Here is an 18,099-nt window from a genome sequence, read left to right on the forward strand (position 1 = left end):
GATCCTCCTGATAATGAACTTATTTTTTTTATTTATATCCCTTTTTAAATATTTGCATTTATATCTCTTGTGCTTCCTCCTAACTGATATCATCAGTGTTGTTAAATTCCCTCTCCTGAAATAGCTGACCTTATTAATGTCAACTCAAGGTCAACGAGACTGGCAGCTGGGCAGTACTACAGCCCAAAAAAATTTTATTTGACATGCAAACAATAAGTTTCCCACTAGATGGCAAGATTCCTTTAGATACTATAGAATGTCTTAAGTCATCAAAGGTCCATCATTAAGAATTAAAAAGCCGGTTTCTAACAACACTGAAGACTATAGTAACATGATTATTAAACAAATACCAATTTCTCCCCTCTTAAGGAATCAGCAAAATGTATGAAGCTGCTCACATCTAGCAAGGTAAGAATCAGAAGTTCACTTAAAACACTTACCTAATACAAGGAACACCCACCACAACCAGTACTGACCATCAAAGTAACCAGGAAAATAGGTGGAGAACTAAAATGAGAAAAAACCAGTTAGAGCAAGAGATATTCTGAGCGACAAAGCTGTTCTGGATAGGATCAAGTAGTGATTGGCACTCATAAGTGCAGGCGTTTTATCAAGGGCTTTCTACTGGTAGTACTGCTCCTACAACTATGTACACGCCAATGGTTGTAGGGTGCTAATAATTATTGCTGGTAATTTACTGCTATTGCCCTCTGAAGGGCTCAAGTGGAGCAGCACAAACTTCTTCAATAGTGGTAAACTACCTACATTTTCTAGGAGAGAAATAGCCAAGTAAAATAGTTACTTTCAAAAACAGCATCACCGATACATCTATATGAGATTGCCTGAAAAGAAAATATTGGCTGATACAAAGCATACAGGAAATACAGTAGCTTAGTCCCCAGAGAAAGAGCAGAACTAGTAGGTCAAAAGAGAAATATTTTACTGTGAAAAGTTAATGTAGGAGGAAATGGATGCAGTTTGAAACAGCAGGAGCAAACCTATATATTGTTATATATATTGTGACACTGAGAGATCTCTGTCTTTTGGTGCTACACCTCTGAAGATGCCAGCCACAGCTGCTGGCGAAACGACAGGAACTACAATGCCAAGACCATGGCAATACAGCCCGGAAAACCCACAACAACTATTGTTATATATGTTGTTAGGAGGTTTGGGATTGGATGCCACCAGAATGCTGATGACACTCAACTCTACCTTCTACCTGATAAGCAACCAGAAGCACACCTCTGTTCCTTGGCCCAATGCCTAGATGTCGTAGTGGAGTGGCTGAGTGGGAGCTGGCTAAAGTTAAATCCTTCGAAAACTGTGGTCTTGTGGCTGGGAAGGACTTCAGCTGTGGGGAATTTGTCACTCCTAGTACTCAACAGAGCCCAGCTTTCTGCTGGGAACTCCATGAAGAGGGTGGGTTTTAGTTTGATTCTAAGCTTTCCATAGACAAACAGGCATTCACAGTGGCTAGAACTGCATTTTTCCATCTTCGCCTGGCCCAGCAACTTTCCCCATATCTATCTCAATCCAACTTTGCCACCTTGGATTCATGTGAGGGTCACCTCTTGTTCAGACTATTGCAACTTGCTGTACCCTTGCAGATGCTCTGGAGACTTCAGGTGATACAAAATGTTGCTGCTAGATTGCTGACCAAGTCACCATGGTCAGCTCATATAACACCAACCTTGAAGCAGTTGCACTGGTTACCAATCAGCCTCTGGATCCAATTAAAGGTGTTTGTCCTCATCTTTAAAGCCCTTCACAGTCTGGGACCCTCATAACTCCGGGTCCACCTCTACCAATATTAATTTAATATTCTTTTGTGAGGCAGAGCAGATTTTTTATCTACCTGCAATTTTTATGTTATTCACAGGTTTTTATAGGCTGGTTTTGGGACTAGAGTGGTTTTAATCATTGTATTAAGCTGTTTTATTGTGATTGTATTGAATATTTTATTTTTTATTGTTTTTAACTGTTATAATTGTTGTAAGCCGCTTTGAGATTTTAACTGAAGTGGTATAAAAGTTGAATAAATATTTTTTCTTCAAATACAAATGGTTTTCTGTGTAGTAAAGTCTGGCACACCAATATTACTGAAGAAAACAAAAGACTGATGATCTACTACAGCAAAAAACAAAAGTACAAAGAACTGGAGGTACAAAGCAAAAAACACCAAAAAGATAAAAGAAAAAAAAGATTTTGTATAGAACACAGTGGCTCAAGATGTAAACAACTATCAGTCCACAAATGTGGATAAGGACAAAACATTATGAACAAATTGTGATCAGTTTGGTGTAGTGGTTAACAGTAGAAGAACTCTAATCTGGAGAACTGGGTTTGATTCCCCACTCCTCCACTTGAAGCCAGCTGGGTGACCTTGGGTCAGTCACAGCTCTTCCAGAGCTCTCTCAGCCCCACCCACCTCACAGGGTGATTGTTATGAGGATAATAATAACACTTTGTAAATTGCTCTGAGTGGGCATTAAGTTGTCCTGAAGGGCAGTATATAAATCGATTATTGTTGTTGTTGATGTTGTTATACTCAGTCAATGGAACAATGGAAAAACACACCTTAAAAGGCCAACGGCCTGTCATGGTGCCCAGCATCAACCAACGGTTCTGTGGCTCTGTGTGCAATGTAAGACTGGGACCATTTTTAAGAGATGTATATTTATTGATGCTTCAAGAAATCTTCTGTTTCTGCTGCCTGACTGGGTCTGCAAAGCTTGGGATGCAGTTGTCAGAGCCACGCTGAGCAACTAATGGGCTGTTTTTGACCTTGTGAAACCAAAGTAGCAAAGTCCTGGCCTACAATCATGAAATGTGTGCCTAGACTTATTTGTGGTTCTGTGCTGCTAAGATCTGCTACTGAAGAGATGTAAACATTTTTCCCTCCGGTGGTTAACTGCTCAGCTGTACAGAGCTTTAAATTATATACTCAATGTTACTCTACAACTCAGAAAAACTGGTAATAGAAAAAGGCTTGCATTGAAAGGAAAAATTGTTGTTTCACCATGAAAGGAACTATCATCATAAACCATTTTTGTATGAACCCCAACAGCTAGCTCAGTCATGAAACATAAGCATGGCTTCAGTTTAGTGTACATACCATTAAGTGGGTTGCTTGTGTCATACATTCAGATTTTTAATTCTAAGTGTATCGCAATATAAATTTTATCATGCCAGCTTCTTTTCTTGTATTTAGTATGAATGACACATTTGTACTAACACTGTGCACAGAAGTAAAAACAAAGGAAACTACAGGTATGCTCTCATATGTGCTTTCCAAGTTCTTTGGCAGAGCAAAATCTGTTCTAGCACCTGATTCCTGACTGGACCTGCCAGAGATTAAACCTGGTGACCTTTCTCTGCAAAGCATGTGCTTACATTCCTGTCCTAAAAACAGGAATGTCAACTGCCATGAGAAAAGAAATACCTTGTCCCTTTAACAGAGTCTTAATGGGATGTTATTTACTAGGTAGTGTAATGCCATGAAAAGTTTCAGCTGGCTGTTGCCACATTTTAAGTCTCTGGGGTAAAGGGACAGGTCATTTTTTTCCTCCAAATCTGCTGGCAACCCTAAACATATGATGTGCTCTAACACTGAGGTACTACTACTCCCAATTAAAAAAAATTTAAAGATACCACTCTCTACAAAGACTTGTCTGGAAATACTTCTTTCACAGAAAATCCCTAAATGGTGACCGTTCCATGAAAATTCTAATTACTATAAACCAAAATAATTTAGGACTGAAAACTCAACCACATCCTCTTCCTTCTACTGCTTTCACATACAATCCCACTCTCACAACAATCACCCTCATGCTAATCTGTCAGCATCTTCACATCGCACACAAAATGTGCTACCTTCATTTAAATTAGAATAACTTTTTCATGGAAGTAGCAGTAGTAGATAAATTTATTGTATATGGCCGTTGGCCTTTATGAAGCAAAATATATATACCAATTACAACCTTAAGATTTAAAAGAATTCTAAAATACCAGACAACATTAAAATTATTCAGAACACAAGGAAGCAAAACACAAGACCTGGAGTTACTGTTCAGACTGATGAGATGCTGTCTTAGAAACCGCACTTGCTCTTATCTTTCTAGTGGCCAAGGTAAAAAGAGCCACTTTATAGGATATGGCAGCATCTACGTCAGATAACATGTATACTAACTTGTCGGAATCAGAGAGGAAATGTGTCATTTAGGGTCTTGGACAGGAATTTATTTCTGGGTTCCATATACAAGGGACAAGCCAGGACATAGTGCAGAAGATCCTCTACTGATCTACCGCATAAACAAATGCATTGCTCCTTTGGTTTTTTGGCGTACCAACCTAAAATTAACTCAGTTGGCATTGCTTGGAACCTCAATGATGTAAATGCCATTCTGAGGTTGTGATCAGTAACATCAACCAAGTAGGAGGCTCTAAGATAGTCTTTTTTAATAAGTTTATATTATGGGGAGACCTTTGTCTAGGTAACTGACCAATTGTCAATTAAGTTGTCACCTTTATAAACCCACTCCTGCAGGTCAAAATTGTTCCCTGAGGGCTGAAGGAAATCATCTGGGACTGTGTAGCGGGAAATAATGTTGCTAAGAAATTCTGACCTTTCTTTGACCTTGCTTTGCAGCAGTTGGTAACTGAGTTTGCTAAATGAATCATCTATGCTTTGTTTCCCCCCCCCCCCATGCTTTTAATATAGCCAGGTGAATGCAGGACCTGATTGAGGGAAGGCCAAGTTCTGTCCGTAACAGGGCAACTGGAGTCCCCTTTGGCAGTGCCAAAATTCGTCTCAGAAAGAGGTTTTGAATTGTTTCTAGACTGGATAGTGTCTGCTCCTTCCAACCCCAAATTTCAATCCCATACAGTAACTGGGAAATGACCTTGCTGACAAAGAGTTTCACGACCGGGTCTATAAGAAAGCCACCCCTGGTATAATAAAACCTTATTATTGCTCCATTTGTCTTGAGGGCTGAAGATCTTACAGCAGCTAAACGGGCATTCCAATTCAAGGTTTCACTGAAAATTAGGCCCAGATACTTATAGGTCTTACACTGCTTGATCTGAATTCCCTGGATGCTCCAAAGGAACTTGTTTGGTTTTCTCCAAAAAACCGTAACTTTTGTTTCTGTGTAATTGATGGTAAGATGCTCTTCTTTACAGTAGTCGGCGGTTATAGAACCCGAAGGGCCTACTTTGATTTTTGCATGCGTGTCAGAGTGTAATTCCCTTATTAGGAACTTTCATGGAAGTAGAGGCTATATGAACTGTAAAATCCATTCAGCTAGTCAAATCATTCCTTCCCAAATCACTTAAAAAGGAACTCCATTTTACATATATTGCTTTGTCCTATAAAAGGCAAGTTGTGCTTTACTAACTATCCTTCAACAGTGAATGAGTTTTGTTTTTTTATTATTGGTTCTCAGAAACCAATTACAGTTTGACTTCCTTATTAATATCTAGTGAATCAACACACACTCTCTGTCTGTCTTTTTATACTGATATTTGACAAACTATATTTGACAATCACTCATTTTTTCTAGTAACTTGAGCTAGTAACAAACTGTGGCATACCCAAGGCTACTCTCCAAAGGTTCATTGCATCCAAACTCTCCTTGCAGCTTCACATATGTCATTCACAGCATTTGCTCCTCAGATATCAAGACATCTAAGCAATCTATCACTAGTAGCAGTAGGAGGAAGCAAAATCAGGCAAGAGTTCTTCTGTGCCTTCTATTCACGTTTCATCCCACATCATCATAAGTCAAAGATCTGTTCTAATTATCACCTCTTGTTACAGCTGCCTTATGGCGGTGGCCCTAGAAAGGCCATTTCCAAATAAATTAAGTTTACTTCTTGCATTTTCTTCGTCAGAGGTCAGTGAAACCAGGTGCAAGCCAGGGCTCCAATTCTGCAATAATTTATTGCCTGCCTCAGGTTAAGGTCATACCATTATTTTTGAGCATTTAGAATCAGAAGATGAATTCTGTGCTATCATAGCAGTTTTGGATCTTAAAAATTAATCAGAAAAATACGCCATATTCTACTGCAAAGTAACTTTCAGTAGAAGAGAGAAGAAAAGTCCTATCTATGAATTCAATGTTCTCAACCTGAAAACTTGTGGCTAAATATTGTACCATTGGAGATAGATTTTTTTTTAAATTAGGAAAGCAGGGGAGTTTGAGAAAAGGTAAAAATTCATCCAATTTAGAAGCTACTTTTTGGCAGCCTGGCTCATCTAACTTGGGATGCCAATCTGAAAATCTGCATAACATTCACTATATTACAGAGTGTAAATACAGCATCCAGCACAGGGCCTTGAGTAAAATCATGACAATGTCATTGTAAATGTAAACATTTTGCTAGTTTTTTAAGAATAATGCAATACTCAAAAGATCCAAGTTTGGGTTCTAGATGGAAGACTGTGTTTAAAATATCAGTCATATTTCGTAGTCCCCTCCCACTTATCCCGTCCCGGCTCTCCAGATTTCAAGAGTTCCCAAGGACTCTGTCCCTAAACAATAATCTCTGAAAACTGGTATATAACTTACAAATGACATTCAAAAGGCTGATTGGCCTATAATTATTTGGGTCATTTCTGTTCTCCTTCTTATATACAGGGACTATGATGGCTAGACCCCAGTCCTTTGGTATCTTGGCTGATTGATCTATGTATGTAATAAGTTAGTTAATATTGGAGCCCACCAGTCTATATGTGTTTTAAGCAGTTCTACTATAATGAAATCACTTCCCGGCGCTTTGCCATTTTTTAGCTGTAATATTAATGAGGTGACCTCACTAACTGAGACTGGAGGCCAAGATGGAATATTTGCTAAGAAATAAGTTCTAGGTGATATGTAGTGTTGGTCTTTGTACAGGGTATCAAAGTGTTTTTCCCAAGTATCCGATTGAATGGTATTTGTCATAACCTTAGATTTGTTCTCTTGCATTCCCAAAATTATTTTCCAAAAGCTTTTATTATCCCTCGCCTTGGTGGCTTTAATAAGTGATTGCCACTGAGTGTGCACAGCCGCTATCTTCTTTTTTTTCAATAAGTTTTTATACTCCCTCTTCTTTGATTGGGTTTCAAGATTGGTATTTAGGTTTGGGTTTAGCTGAAATGCTTTTAGGCTCTCTATAAGTTCAATCTTGGCTTGTACACACTCCTGGTCAAACCACTTTTTATTCAGTGGTGTTCATCTGCCTTTGGAGCTACCAACTCTTGATAGGAGGGCGGTAAGCTCTGATATAAGCATGCCATATGTTTTTAATATAGCGTTTCCATTTTCTATAAACGTCAATGCATGGGAGATAGATTTTGCTTCTTCAGTCTGAGTCCAAATGAGGAATTTCTCACGTCATTTGATATTCCATTTGTTTCTAACCCTCCCTATCTGCTGTACCATGTTCAGCCCAGTCCTATCCCTATTCTGAAAATTACTAACTGTTTTAATATGGAAGTAAGCAGAAACAGTAAAGGTCTGTGGCTCCTTAAAGACTAACAGATTTATTGTGGCATAGGCATTTATTTATTTAGGAATGCAAACTCCTGCTTAAGGTAGTTTACAAGAAAAAACAATACAACATCAAAGATTATCAATATAAAAATAAGCCATGGGCATAAAAAAAACATAAAACAAATAATGAGTACCTTAACAAATATCCACATAACAGGTACCAGGGTTGAAGCAGACCATAAATCAGTTAAAAATTAAAAGCCTGGGTACAAAGAAATGTTTAGGCCTGGCAACTAAACAACAGTATGTTAGGCACCAGGTGAGCCTCATGGAGGCTGGCATTCCAAAAGTGAAGTGCCATCACTGAAAATGCCTTCTCTCTAGTCACTCCCCACCTCACCTGTGACGGCAGGGCACAGACAGCAGGGCTCAAGGGACAGATCCTCACTGTCAGGCTGGACCATATGGGAGAAGTACCCGAGCCCCAAGCCATTTAGAGCCGTAAAAGGTAAGAACCGGGTTTCTGGATTGTGCCTATAAACAGAAAGGCAAGCAGTGCAGAACTCTCAGCACAGGAGAGATATGATCCTTGTATTCATCTCCCAACAACAGTCCAGCTGCTGAATTTGGGGCCAACTGAAGTTTCTGGACAGTTTTCAAAGGCAGCCCCATGCAGAGTGCATTGTAGTAATCTAACTGGATGTGGTCAGAGCATGGATCACTGCAGCAAGGTCACATTTTTCAAGGGACAGCCTTTGTGACCCAGACCCTACATTGCCCGATGCATGATGGAGTATCCTCAGTTGGCAGATGTGCATAGGTGCAATGGGAAAGGGGGGCATGATTATAAAAGAAGCCTGGAAGGCCTAGCAATCCAGGAGAATGGTACGTTATTATGTACTCTGCTATGCACTATAATTGAATTTAACATACTATGTCTTGGCTTGATTTGCCTGACCATCTGGCTTTACAATCACATTTTCTTCATTTCCTCTTCTTTGCATCTCTGCCAACTCAAGGTTACACTTTATGCATCTAACAAAGCGTGCTCTAGCCTAGAAAATCTAGTGCCATAAAATAAGTGTTGGATTATAAGGAGCAACAAGACCCCCTGCTTTTTCTGCAACAACAACTAAAAATGACTACCCCTTAAGAAGGTGCTGTTGAGTTGCAACCAAATCTTATTCGTATTTTATGCTTTGATTGTAAGCCATCTTGTGCATTTACAACAAAAAAGACAGAAATTTTCTGCATTAAGTAAAAAAATTCAGTTTCAGAAACTAGGTTTGTTATTTACAGAAAACACAGGATTTACAGAAGAATTTCAAAATGCCTATCCAGAGACAGCACATCAGATTCTATTCCTGTTCTAAGCTTAATATAATGAATGGATCTATTACTGTGCTTCATCCAAACCTTCGCTGGAATACATTTCCCAAAGAGATGACACGTTAGAGAATTCTTACTTATTAGACTGTAAAGCAGACCCAGAGGCCTTACTTGTTTGTGCAATCTGCTAAGGTTGTTTTCCACTGCATAACTCACCCTGACAATCAAGATCCACTTAATGAGAGAGAGACCAAACCCAGAAATGGCTCCGTATCTTCCTGCTGCTGAGGTAGTCAAGCAGAAAGAGAGGAAGAATCCAATCCAGTTGAAAAGGAATGCCACTGAAGGAAAAAAACAAAGATGTCAGACAGGCTTATCGGGGTTGCATATCTGAAAATCACAGCTAACAAATAATAAATAATGCAAGTAAGAATCAATTAATATAATACTACAGCTGGAAAAATTGCCTTTAAAATGCAATGGAAACAGAAAACAAACATGTTGTGAGGTGCTAAAAAGCACTGCTGAAATTAACAAGTTAGGAACAGAAACATTTCGTGTTTGTAGAAGGATGACTTTTTTTAGAAGAAAGTTGAACAGACTTCTTTCAAGAACAGCTATTCACTCTGCACTTCCATTTTACTAAAAATTGTTTTCCTGGTCTGCTTTCGTAAATGCAACTGCATGTAAACTGAGTCCTACTGTTATCTGAAGAATAAACACCCCCCTTCTCCTGGAAGCATTCCACTAATTAAATGATTAGGAGACTGCTGCAGAGTATTCCAAGTAAACTACAAAAACCTTTCTGTTCAGAAATGACTATGTCATGCGAGCCCCTGCTCTGCCCACTGCTCCAACCCCACCTTCCGCCATGACGAGTTCCAGGGAAGGGCCCTCCCTCGGCCTCAGATGTGGGTAGGGGAGAGGGCTGAAAGCACCCTCGCTCCTCCTCCTACCCTGCTGGGTTCTGGTCTTTGCTTGCTCGCTCTCTGTCCCCTGCACCAGTCGCCTCAGCCATCTCCTCCCTAGCTTCCTTGGGAGGGGCCCTTTTATTCCCTTTTCTCCACCACCACAACCAATCCCTCCACCTTCCTCCTCCGGTCACCTTCCCTGCCATTCCTCGAACCTCCCCAGAGCTGTCTCTCTCTTCTGTCTGCCAATCCCCTGCCTTCCCCATTCCTTCCAGCCCTCCCTCTATCTGCCCCTCCAGGCCCATCCTCTTTCTACACTGGGCATGGTTGTTCCTGGCCCAGCGTAGCCTGAGCCTCCGCTGCCCGGCTCGGTGCATTTCTCACCGTCAGGCTGCATGCTGGAGCCAGCGGCCCAGCAACGAGCGTCAGCAGCTGGGCCTCTTCCTCCAGCGTCTCTCATGGCCATCGCCTCTGCTGTGGCGTTGCCCCGCGGCTCAGCTGTGTGGCGGCAGGCAGCTTCCTTTGAGCCAGCTGCCGCCAGCTCAGGAGCATGGGCAGTGTCCCCAGGGCTGGCTGCGCATGGCTTGGCAGCCTCCTCAGGGTTCACCCTCGGGCCAGCCGCTTCCCCCCCACCGAGCCTCCTGCAAGGTAAGGGGGCTGGATGGGCAGGGGGCTCTGGGGGAATGAGCTCTCCCGGCGGGAGGGTGGTACCCCCAGGGCTAAGTCCGGCCGCACCAGACATGTCAGTTACTTGCTTTATAGAGGCGGCAGTACAGACACAGCAAAAAGTGGGCAGACTTTTATCATCATTTACAGAGAGCACAAAGTCAATCTGGATAATCAATATTCAAATAGGAATCCACCAGATAGATAACTATCTTAAAATGTGATAATAAAACTTGCTGATCAACAGCTCTGATATCTAAGCATTTTTAATGTACTTACTGAAGAAAGTCAACATGAAAATGCCATCATTTCCTATCCTCAGCTGGTCAGTGTCATCAAAGTCATCCCTTGCAACAAAGTCCTCCTCCTAAAACACATGGGAAATATGTCAAGTTGGCTAGTAAATGTTTGATTGAAACTAATCTAAACTGTCCTGCCAGAACAAGTTTAAAAGTTTCTATGAATTTTTCAAAAAAAGGAGGGAAGAAGGAGGAGGAAAGAAGGTTGTAACAGTACAAATGAACACTGATGCAAAACATTCTTTTCATTGAAAGCCAGTGTAGGCCAGTGCATGAAGGACAGACACATACCAAAATACAACCAAAAGAAAGAAGCCCACACTTCTAGAAGTGACCTTCTATCCAAATCTAATGGTGATGCAGTAGAGGTCTTGAGTTGCTGCCTAACAGCAGTGGTCAACTAGCTGAAAGTAAACTGAACTCAGACAAGATGGAAATGAGGCTGTTTGGGAAGGTGAGGATATTGAACCCCTCTTTTGATGGGGTTCAGCTAACTCTTGTAGTATTGGTTAAGAGCCACTGGATCCCACACTGCTGCTAGAGGAGTAAATGCAGCAGCAAAAAACACCTTCTACAAACTTGGTCTAGCCCAGAAAAAGGCCTCCTACCTTGACACAGCTGACCTGGCTACCTCGATGTAAGCCTCAGTAACATCGAGACTATAGACTACTAACAAACTCAATGTAGGTCTCTCCTCAAAGTCAATTCATAGACTCCAGTTGGAGCAGAATGCCGTAGCTCAATTACTATCAGATGTAGATGAAGCATGAATATGTTTCCCATTCTGCAGTCACTCCTTTGGCTACCTATCAGTTACCCAGCTAATTCAAGGTTTTGGTCACCACATACATACAAAGCCCTTCATGGCCTTGGTCCTACATATCTACAGGACTGCTTCTCTCCCTAAGCTCTGCCATGGCACCTTTGCTCATCTGAACAGGACTTTCTGCAGGTGCCACCCTGCAAATGGACAAAATCAACAGCTGCCCGTACACATGCATTCTCTGTAGCAGCCCTGAACTTATGGAACAGCCTGCCTGATGAAGTCAGGACAGTTCCCTCTCTCCTGGTTTTCCATAAACCATGCAAAACCAAATTATTCAGGAGGGCTTTTTTACACAGATAATAAAGTTGTGCTGTAAGGAAATGGTTAAGAGAGATGCTTTGAAAAAGGGATACGACTACAGACTATACTACTGAGTACCATTTGTTGTTGTAAATATATTCCTACTAAGCAGTTTCCATGTTGTTCAGTATGTCGTGTCTAATTGCTTGTTTTGTTTCAGCATCATATCAGCTCTGTATTAGATTTCTGCAATCTATACCCTGCTGTATTGTTTATTGAATGTCACAGCTGTTGATCATGTTGATTTAAACTATGTAATCTACCTTGAATCTCAGTGAGAAAGGCAGACTCTAAATAACATTAATATAAAAATGTGTATTCTTCTACGGGGGGGAGGGGGGAGAAGGAGAATCTGACAGCATTCAAAAGCATTACATTTCCCCAAATGATAAACAATATCTATCAGGTTACTGCATCAATTTAAATTTATCAGTGTTATAAAGTATGAGCAGGGGACACACAAGGACTTGTAGGGGACATCTCCTCTTCCTCTCTCCCACTACTTCCTCTTTCCCTTCCCTGAGAGCCCCATAGCCTCTCCCCTTTTCCTGCTTCTCGCCTTCCCACCCACCAGTCAACCTACCTTTATCTGCCTCTCTGCTTTTAGCTTTCCTTCCTTTCTTCTGTTTTCAGCCTGTCCCTGGGAAGTGCCAGCCTGACCACCAATCTTAGACAAGTTGCTAGCCAGTCCAGGCCAAGCTACACGCAGAGACTTGTGGGGCACTCTTTATTTTCCCTTGCCTGCCCCTCCCACTATTTTGTTCCTCCTGGCAGTCCCTATATCCTCAACTTTCTCCTTCCTAAACAATGACCAATCTATCTTTTATGTGCCCATCTTCAGCTATTTTATTTATAACATTTATACCCCACCTTTCTCCACAATGGGGATCCAAAGCAACTTACATCACTCTCCTCTCCTCTATTTCATCCTCACAACAACCCTGTGAGGTAAGTTAGGCTGAGAATGTGTAACTGGCCCAAAGTTACCCAGTGAGTTTTCCTGGCAGAGTGGAGATTTGCACCTGGGCCTCCCAGATCCTAGTCTAAAACTCTAATCACTCCACCATCCTGGCTTTCAAAGGGCTGCTGCTGTTTAACAGTAGCAAGCAGCCATATCTAGATGAGTCATGCAAGTCAGGAGGTAGCAAGCTGTTTGGTGCCTGCTGCCAGGCCTAGCCCCTTCAATCCTCCTTCAAAGGCCAAAGCAGACCTTGAAAGGGCCCTGTTCCTCTCCCTCTGCCTTTTACTGACAGAAATCAAGGCTAGAAGGCTGGCAATACTGTTGTTGTTACATAGCAACCCCCCGCCCCAATCACCACTGAGAGGGCATTCGTTTCTTAAAGCTACATGTGCTGCTTCTGTTATTTTGGGAAGTTTTAACCTCCCAATGTGTTTTTTTTCTAGATTTCAGATTTTTCTGCAAACCTTGGTTTTTTTTCAGGTTTCTCGAAAAATCTGTCTTGCCTGTTCATGGCTCCAGTCTCCAGATTTAAATGTCCACAGATGGGACTATTTGGATAATTAGATATATTGATGATGATTTGATTGTTTAAAATATTTACAGCCCTCCTTTTGACTTATATATCATATAAAATAGCTAACAAGATTGAGCAAAACTGAAGCATACAAAAGCAATTTAAAACCATTTTTAACAAATCAACCACATCAAAGAAATCCAAGGTTAGATGCTTCACCACAAACTAAAACTTAATACAACCAAAAATGGGAAGTGGGGAGGGGGAGCAGAGAAAAAACTCATCTTTTGCTCCTCCCTGATGAACAAACCGTTTAACATCAAACCTTCCCCCCCACACCATGGTGCCTGTGGGCAAAATACACATACAACCTTCTCAAAACTATGCACATTAATGAGGATTTATAATACACACAAAAATTTAAAGCAACAACATTGGCACACTTACCCGTCCTGGAACTAAAGGAATGGTAGCTTCTGCCTTAGTTCGCTCAGCTTCATCGTAAGTAGGCAGTGTTGTGGCTACATTGTAAGAAGGGGGTTTAGGAAAACCAGCCTCATCTTTGTAGTCAAAATACACTTAAGAGAAAAAAGAAAGTTTTGGAGTTTGCATCAATGGCAAAACTTACTGCATTGATTAGAGAAAGGACATTAGTTAACTTCTTGACTGAATGGAAACCGTTAATAGACTTTTTGCATGAAATGGATAACAAGGATTTGATGACATCTGCATTTATGGATTAAGAAACACGAATAATAGAAAAAAAGAGGGGTTTTGTGATTAACCTAGAATAAGTGTGACTCTAGAAATGATATATACTTGTTGCAGAGAAAATCGGAACTCAACCTGTAGTATAATCTAGGTTTTGTTGTGTTTTTGTTTTTGATAAAATTTTATTGGATGGGTTAACATACAATCAAATTAAAAGCAACTACATTTCTTTTCAGTTCCCATAAGTATATGTTCCCCACCCCCTCTTCAATGCTGACTCCCAACAGCACTCCAACCCCCCGTTTTCTGATCATATTTCTACGCTATAATTATTAGTCTGTTACTATTGGTAAAGATCTAAAATATATCTTATCTTATTTAATATACTTCAAAAGACCACAATTGTCCCTTAACATCCCATTTTCTTTCTAAGTACTTTCTCATTTTCTTCCAATCTTCGAAAAATCCCTTTGGATCTTGATCTCTCAGTTTTCTCATTCATTTGTCCATTTCAGCCATGTACAACAGTTTTCGTATCCATTCTTCAATTTCAGGTGTTTCTTCTCTCTTCCAGTATTGTGCATATAATATTCTTGCCGCTGTTATCATATAGTACAATAATATCCTATCATTTCTATTAACGTCTTCCAAATGTAAAGATAACAGCAACATTTCTGGATTTTTAACAACATTATACTGGAGTATTAAAGACGTCTCAGCACATATTCTAGCCCAAAAGTCTCTAGCCTTGCCACAAGTCCACAACATATGAAACAGAGAACCTTCATGCTCCTTACATTTCCAACACTTGTTAGACAGCTGTTTATTAGCTATGGCTAATTTTTTCGGTGTTAAATACCATCTATATAACATTTTATAGCCATTCTCTTTAATACTGGTACATGTTGAAATTTTTAAGGTATCTTTCCACAATTGCTCCCATGCCTCCATCGTTATTTCATTATTACAGTTTATCGCCCACTTTATCATTTGAACCTTGACTGTCTCAACTTCTGTAAACCACTTTAATAACAGTTTATACATTTTAGAGATTGCTTTATTATTATCCCCTAACAAAAATTCTTCTAACTCTGAATTTTTAGTTCTAAAACCTGTCTTCCTTTGATCTGAGTCAAATAAATCCTTGATCTGTTGATATTGTAACCAGCCCTATTTGAATGGCAATTCCTCATTTGTTTGAGTTTTAGCTCCTTATCTTCTGTTTCTGTTAATTCTTTAAAGGTAAGCCATTCTTTTCCTGTTTTTGGTTTTTTGTTGTTTTCTTTTCCCTTTTCCTTTTAATTATATAGATATATGTATGTTAGTGTGTCATGTTTAGAATTGTTTGTTTTTTCTTATTCTCTATGTTTATTGTTTATTATGTTATGGTGTATAGTTTATAGTTTAAATAAAGAAAAAATTTAAAAGAGAAAAAAGAAAGTGTATTAATTATGAAATTAAGGAATATCCATGTACTTAAAGCTATAGACTATTATTTAGGGAATGGTATTTGGGTACCACATTTCAAAATTCTTCTGCCTAGAAGTAAAGTGAAGATTATAGAAATCTCATTAAATAAGCGAGCAGAATAAGTCTGTCAGAGTGTCCTTGGATAGTCAAAGGATTGGATGGAAGTGTGAAAAGTATAGGCCAGTCAAGAGCAACAATAGGTCTTGACTTATACTGATACTCCAATAGATGCTTATTCTACAGTTTTGCTGTCTTTGAAGCTTTGGCACTGGTGTTTTCCACACAGTCACTTTACAGCATTTCAGAATCTATTCTGTTTCCCATGTTTGCCAGAGTTCCACACGAGCAAGGGAGTCATGGGAAGCAAAAATGGTTTTTGTCTGTCTTTTCCCCATTTTTCCCCCCTGCGCACATTCCACAATTTTTTTTGAAGTCACTGCCCAGTCACTGCTGGCACGTGTTGTGTCCATGCAGAATCAAAAACTCCCATTCTGCTTCTCATGCCCCCTTCTTCCTTTCCCCCAGGAGCTGACTGGTCTGCCCACCAGTAACCACTCCCACCCTCCTCAGCTCTCTGAACTCCTTTCCCACCATTTTTATCAGTAAAGCGAGGTAGGGTCATAAGGCTGCTTCTCCATTGGCTTCCTTCCTCTTGGGTATGCACGCACCTTCTTATTTTATTTTTTTTTTAAAGCCAGGAACAAATCCTAAAGTTGCAGCTCATTCCTCCTAGCTTTAAAAGCCAGGAAAGGGTTAAATGGTTGCTCTCCCCTTCCTCCTGGTGTTTCAGTCTTAAACAACTTAAACAAGCATTTGCAAAACAAAGAGGCAGGGAAACTGCCAGAAGGGAATGAAGCAGCAGCATTTGAACCCTTTCCTGGCTGAGAGTAGAACTAGCTGGGAAAGTACATGTTTTCCCCCAGAACTCTGCCTCAATTACCTCTCCAGTGGGCACAGGACAGCCCAATCAGCAAATACAGGGATGGGGGGGATGGGTTCCAACATTGCAACTTTACAGTACATGCGAAATTTTTTAAAAAAAAATATCAGCTCCAGCCCCCACAAAATGTGGCTCCAAACAGACACATCTCAACTCATCAGCAGACACCAAATTGCCTCGAGGTCGTGCAGTGCAGAATTATGGGACCCCAAGCTGTTTCAGCATCGATTGGCGTGAATGCTCAATATTGCCAGCTTAAAGTGTGCCGTGCAGAATGGGCCACTGAAAGCACAAAATATATGTAATGTTTTGCATGTAATTAAGGTTGAGCATTTTATTTATGCTTGTTAATGAGGGTTTCTTAAAACTGTTGCTGTGATATTTATTGTAGGCCTCTGAGGAAAGGAGGAGGGGAGTTGGATGGATGAGTGTAACCTGACTGGAAGGCAGCTGTACCCTAGGGAGTGGAGTGAACTGCAGTTACTGTGCAAGGCACCCTTTGACAGGTCATTTTGAGCAAAGCAGACAACCTGTGTGGAAGCATGAAAGGGGTGTCATTCTGCTGAGTTGTGTGTGAAGCCTGACCTGTCTGTGTATATCTGAGAGAGAAATTATTCACAGTCAGGCAAATTGTGTGTGCACCAGGTGGGGGGAGAGGGAGAAGGAGAGAGATCACGTCACGCACACCGGGATACGTTAGTGAGCGTGCGTGCAAGAACAGACACCAGAGACCATGGAGGGTGAGTGCCAGGTTCCCAGTCCCCCACCGGGGGACTCAAGGGACCTGGCAACCTTATAGTCCCCTTCCTATATTAGAACGTCAAGTTCCTCCTGCTTGTTTCCCATAGTCTGTGCATTATTGTTGAGACATCGGAATCCATGAGTTATATATTCCCTGAGGTTTTCGTTTCTATACTTAATCTGTGAGTTCCTAGCATTTCCTAGCATATGTGCCATTTCCCACAAATCTTAAGTGTTCTCATCTCCAGTTATAGGCTTTGAATTTTTGTCTCTGTCCCCCATAGGATTTATCTTAAAGCCCTCTTTATCAGGTTTGCAAGGCTCTTAACCAAACACATTTTTTCCCTACCCTCATGAGGTGCAAACCATCTCTCAATAAAAGAGCTTCATCTCGAAAGTTTAAGTCATGGTCCAAAAAAACAAACCTTTCCTGATGACACCAAATACATAGCCAGTCATTTATTTGCAGTATTCTTCTTTTCCTTCCTAAACTACGGCCTTCGACAGGAAAAACTGACGAAAACACAACCTGTGCTCTCAGGTCCTTAACCTTTTTACCCAGAGCCACATTGGCTGTGCCAGGCAATATCACTTGTTTCCACAGGGATAAGCAAGAAAGGATAATAATCTGTGGTCTTGATGAGTCTTCCTACTCTTTCTGTCATATCCTGGATGCGTGCACTTGGTAGACTGCATACCTCTTGGGACAAGTCTGGTCAGAACACTTTACCCTTTATCCCTCTCAGTAGGGAATCTCCAATTACCAGCACATGCCTTCTCCTACACTGGGGAGCAGAAGCTCAAGTCCTCTCATCCATGGGGGCCTGAGAAATTTCGTTCAAGGTTTGAGGAGGCTGAGGGAGTATCCCTTGATCCAGTGGTCCAGAATCAATATCTATGGGGAGATCCTGGAACCAACTGATTAGCATCAAAGGCTCAGAATGAAAACATTT

At 40.8% G+C, this 18,099-nt stretch overlaps 1 protein-coding gene across 1 annotated transcript in view; it reads right to left on the reverse strand.

Annotated features, from left to right (window-relative positions):
* Window positions 1-18,099, reverse strand: part of NDFIP1 (Nedd4 family interacting protein 1) — a 58,527-nt gene that overhangs the window by 12,511 nt on the left and 27,917 nt on the right. The window contains exons 3-6 of the mRNA XM_054976483.1: window positions 13,732-13,862; window positions 10,664-10,751; window positions 9,024-9,148; window positions 441-507 (exon numbers count right to left, since the gene is read on the reverse strand). Of these exons, the coding sequence (XP_054832458.1) occupies window positions 441-507; window positions 9,024-9,148; window positions 10,664-10,751; window positions 13,732-13,862 (411 nt within the window). The remainder of the gene's footprint in view (window positions 1-440; window positions 508-9,023; window positions 9,149-10,663; window positions 10,752-13,731; window positions 13,863-18,099) is intronic.

The sequence above is a fragment of the Eublepharis macularius genome, chromosome 4, assembly GCF_028583425.1.
Source record: "Eublepharis macularius isolate TG4126 chromosome 4, MPM_Emac_v1.0, whole genome shotgun sequence".
In the NCBI taxonomy this organism is placed as follows: Eukaryota; Metazoa; Chordata; class Lepidosauria; order Squamata; family Eublepharidae; genus Eublepharis; species Eublepharis macularius.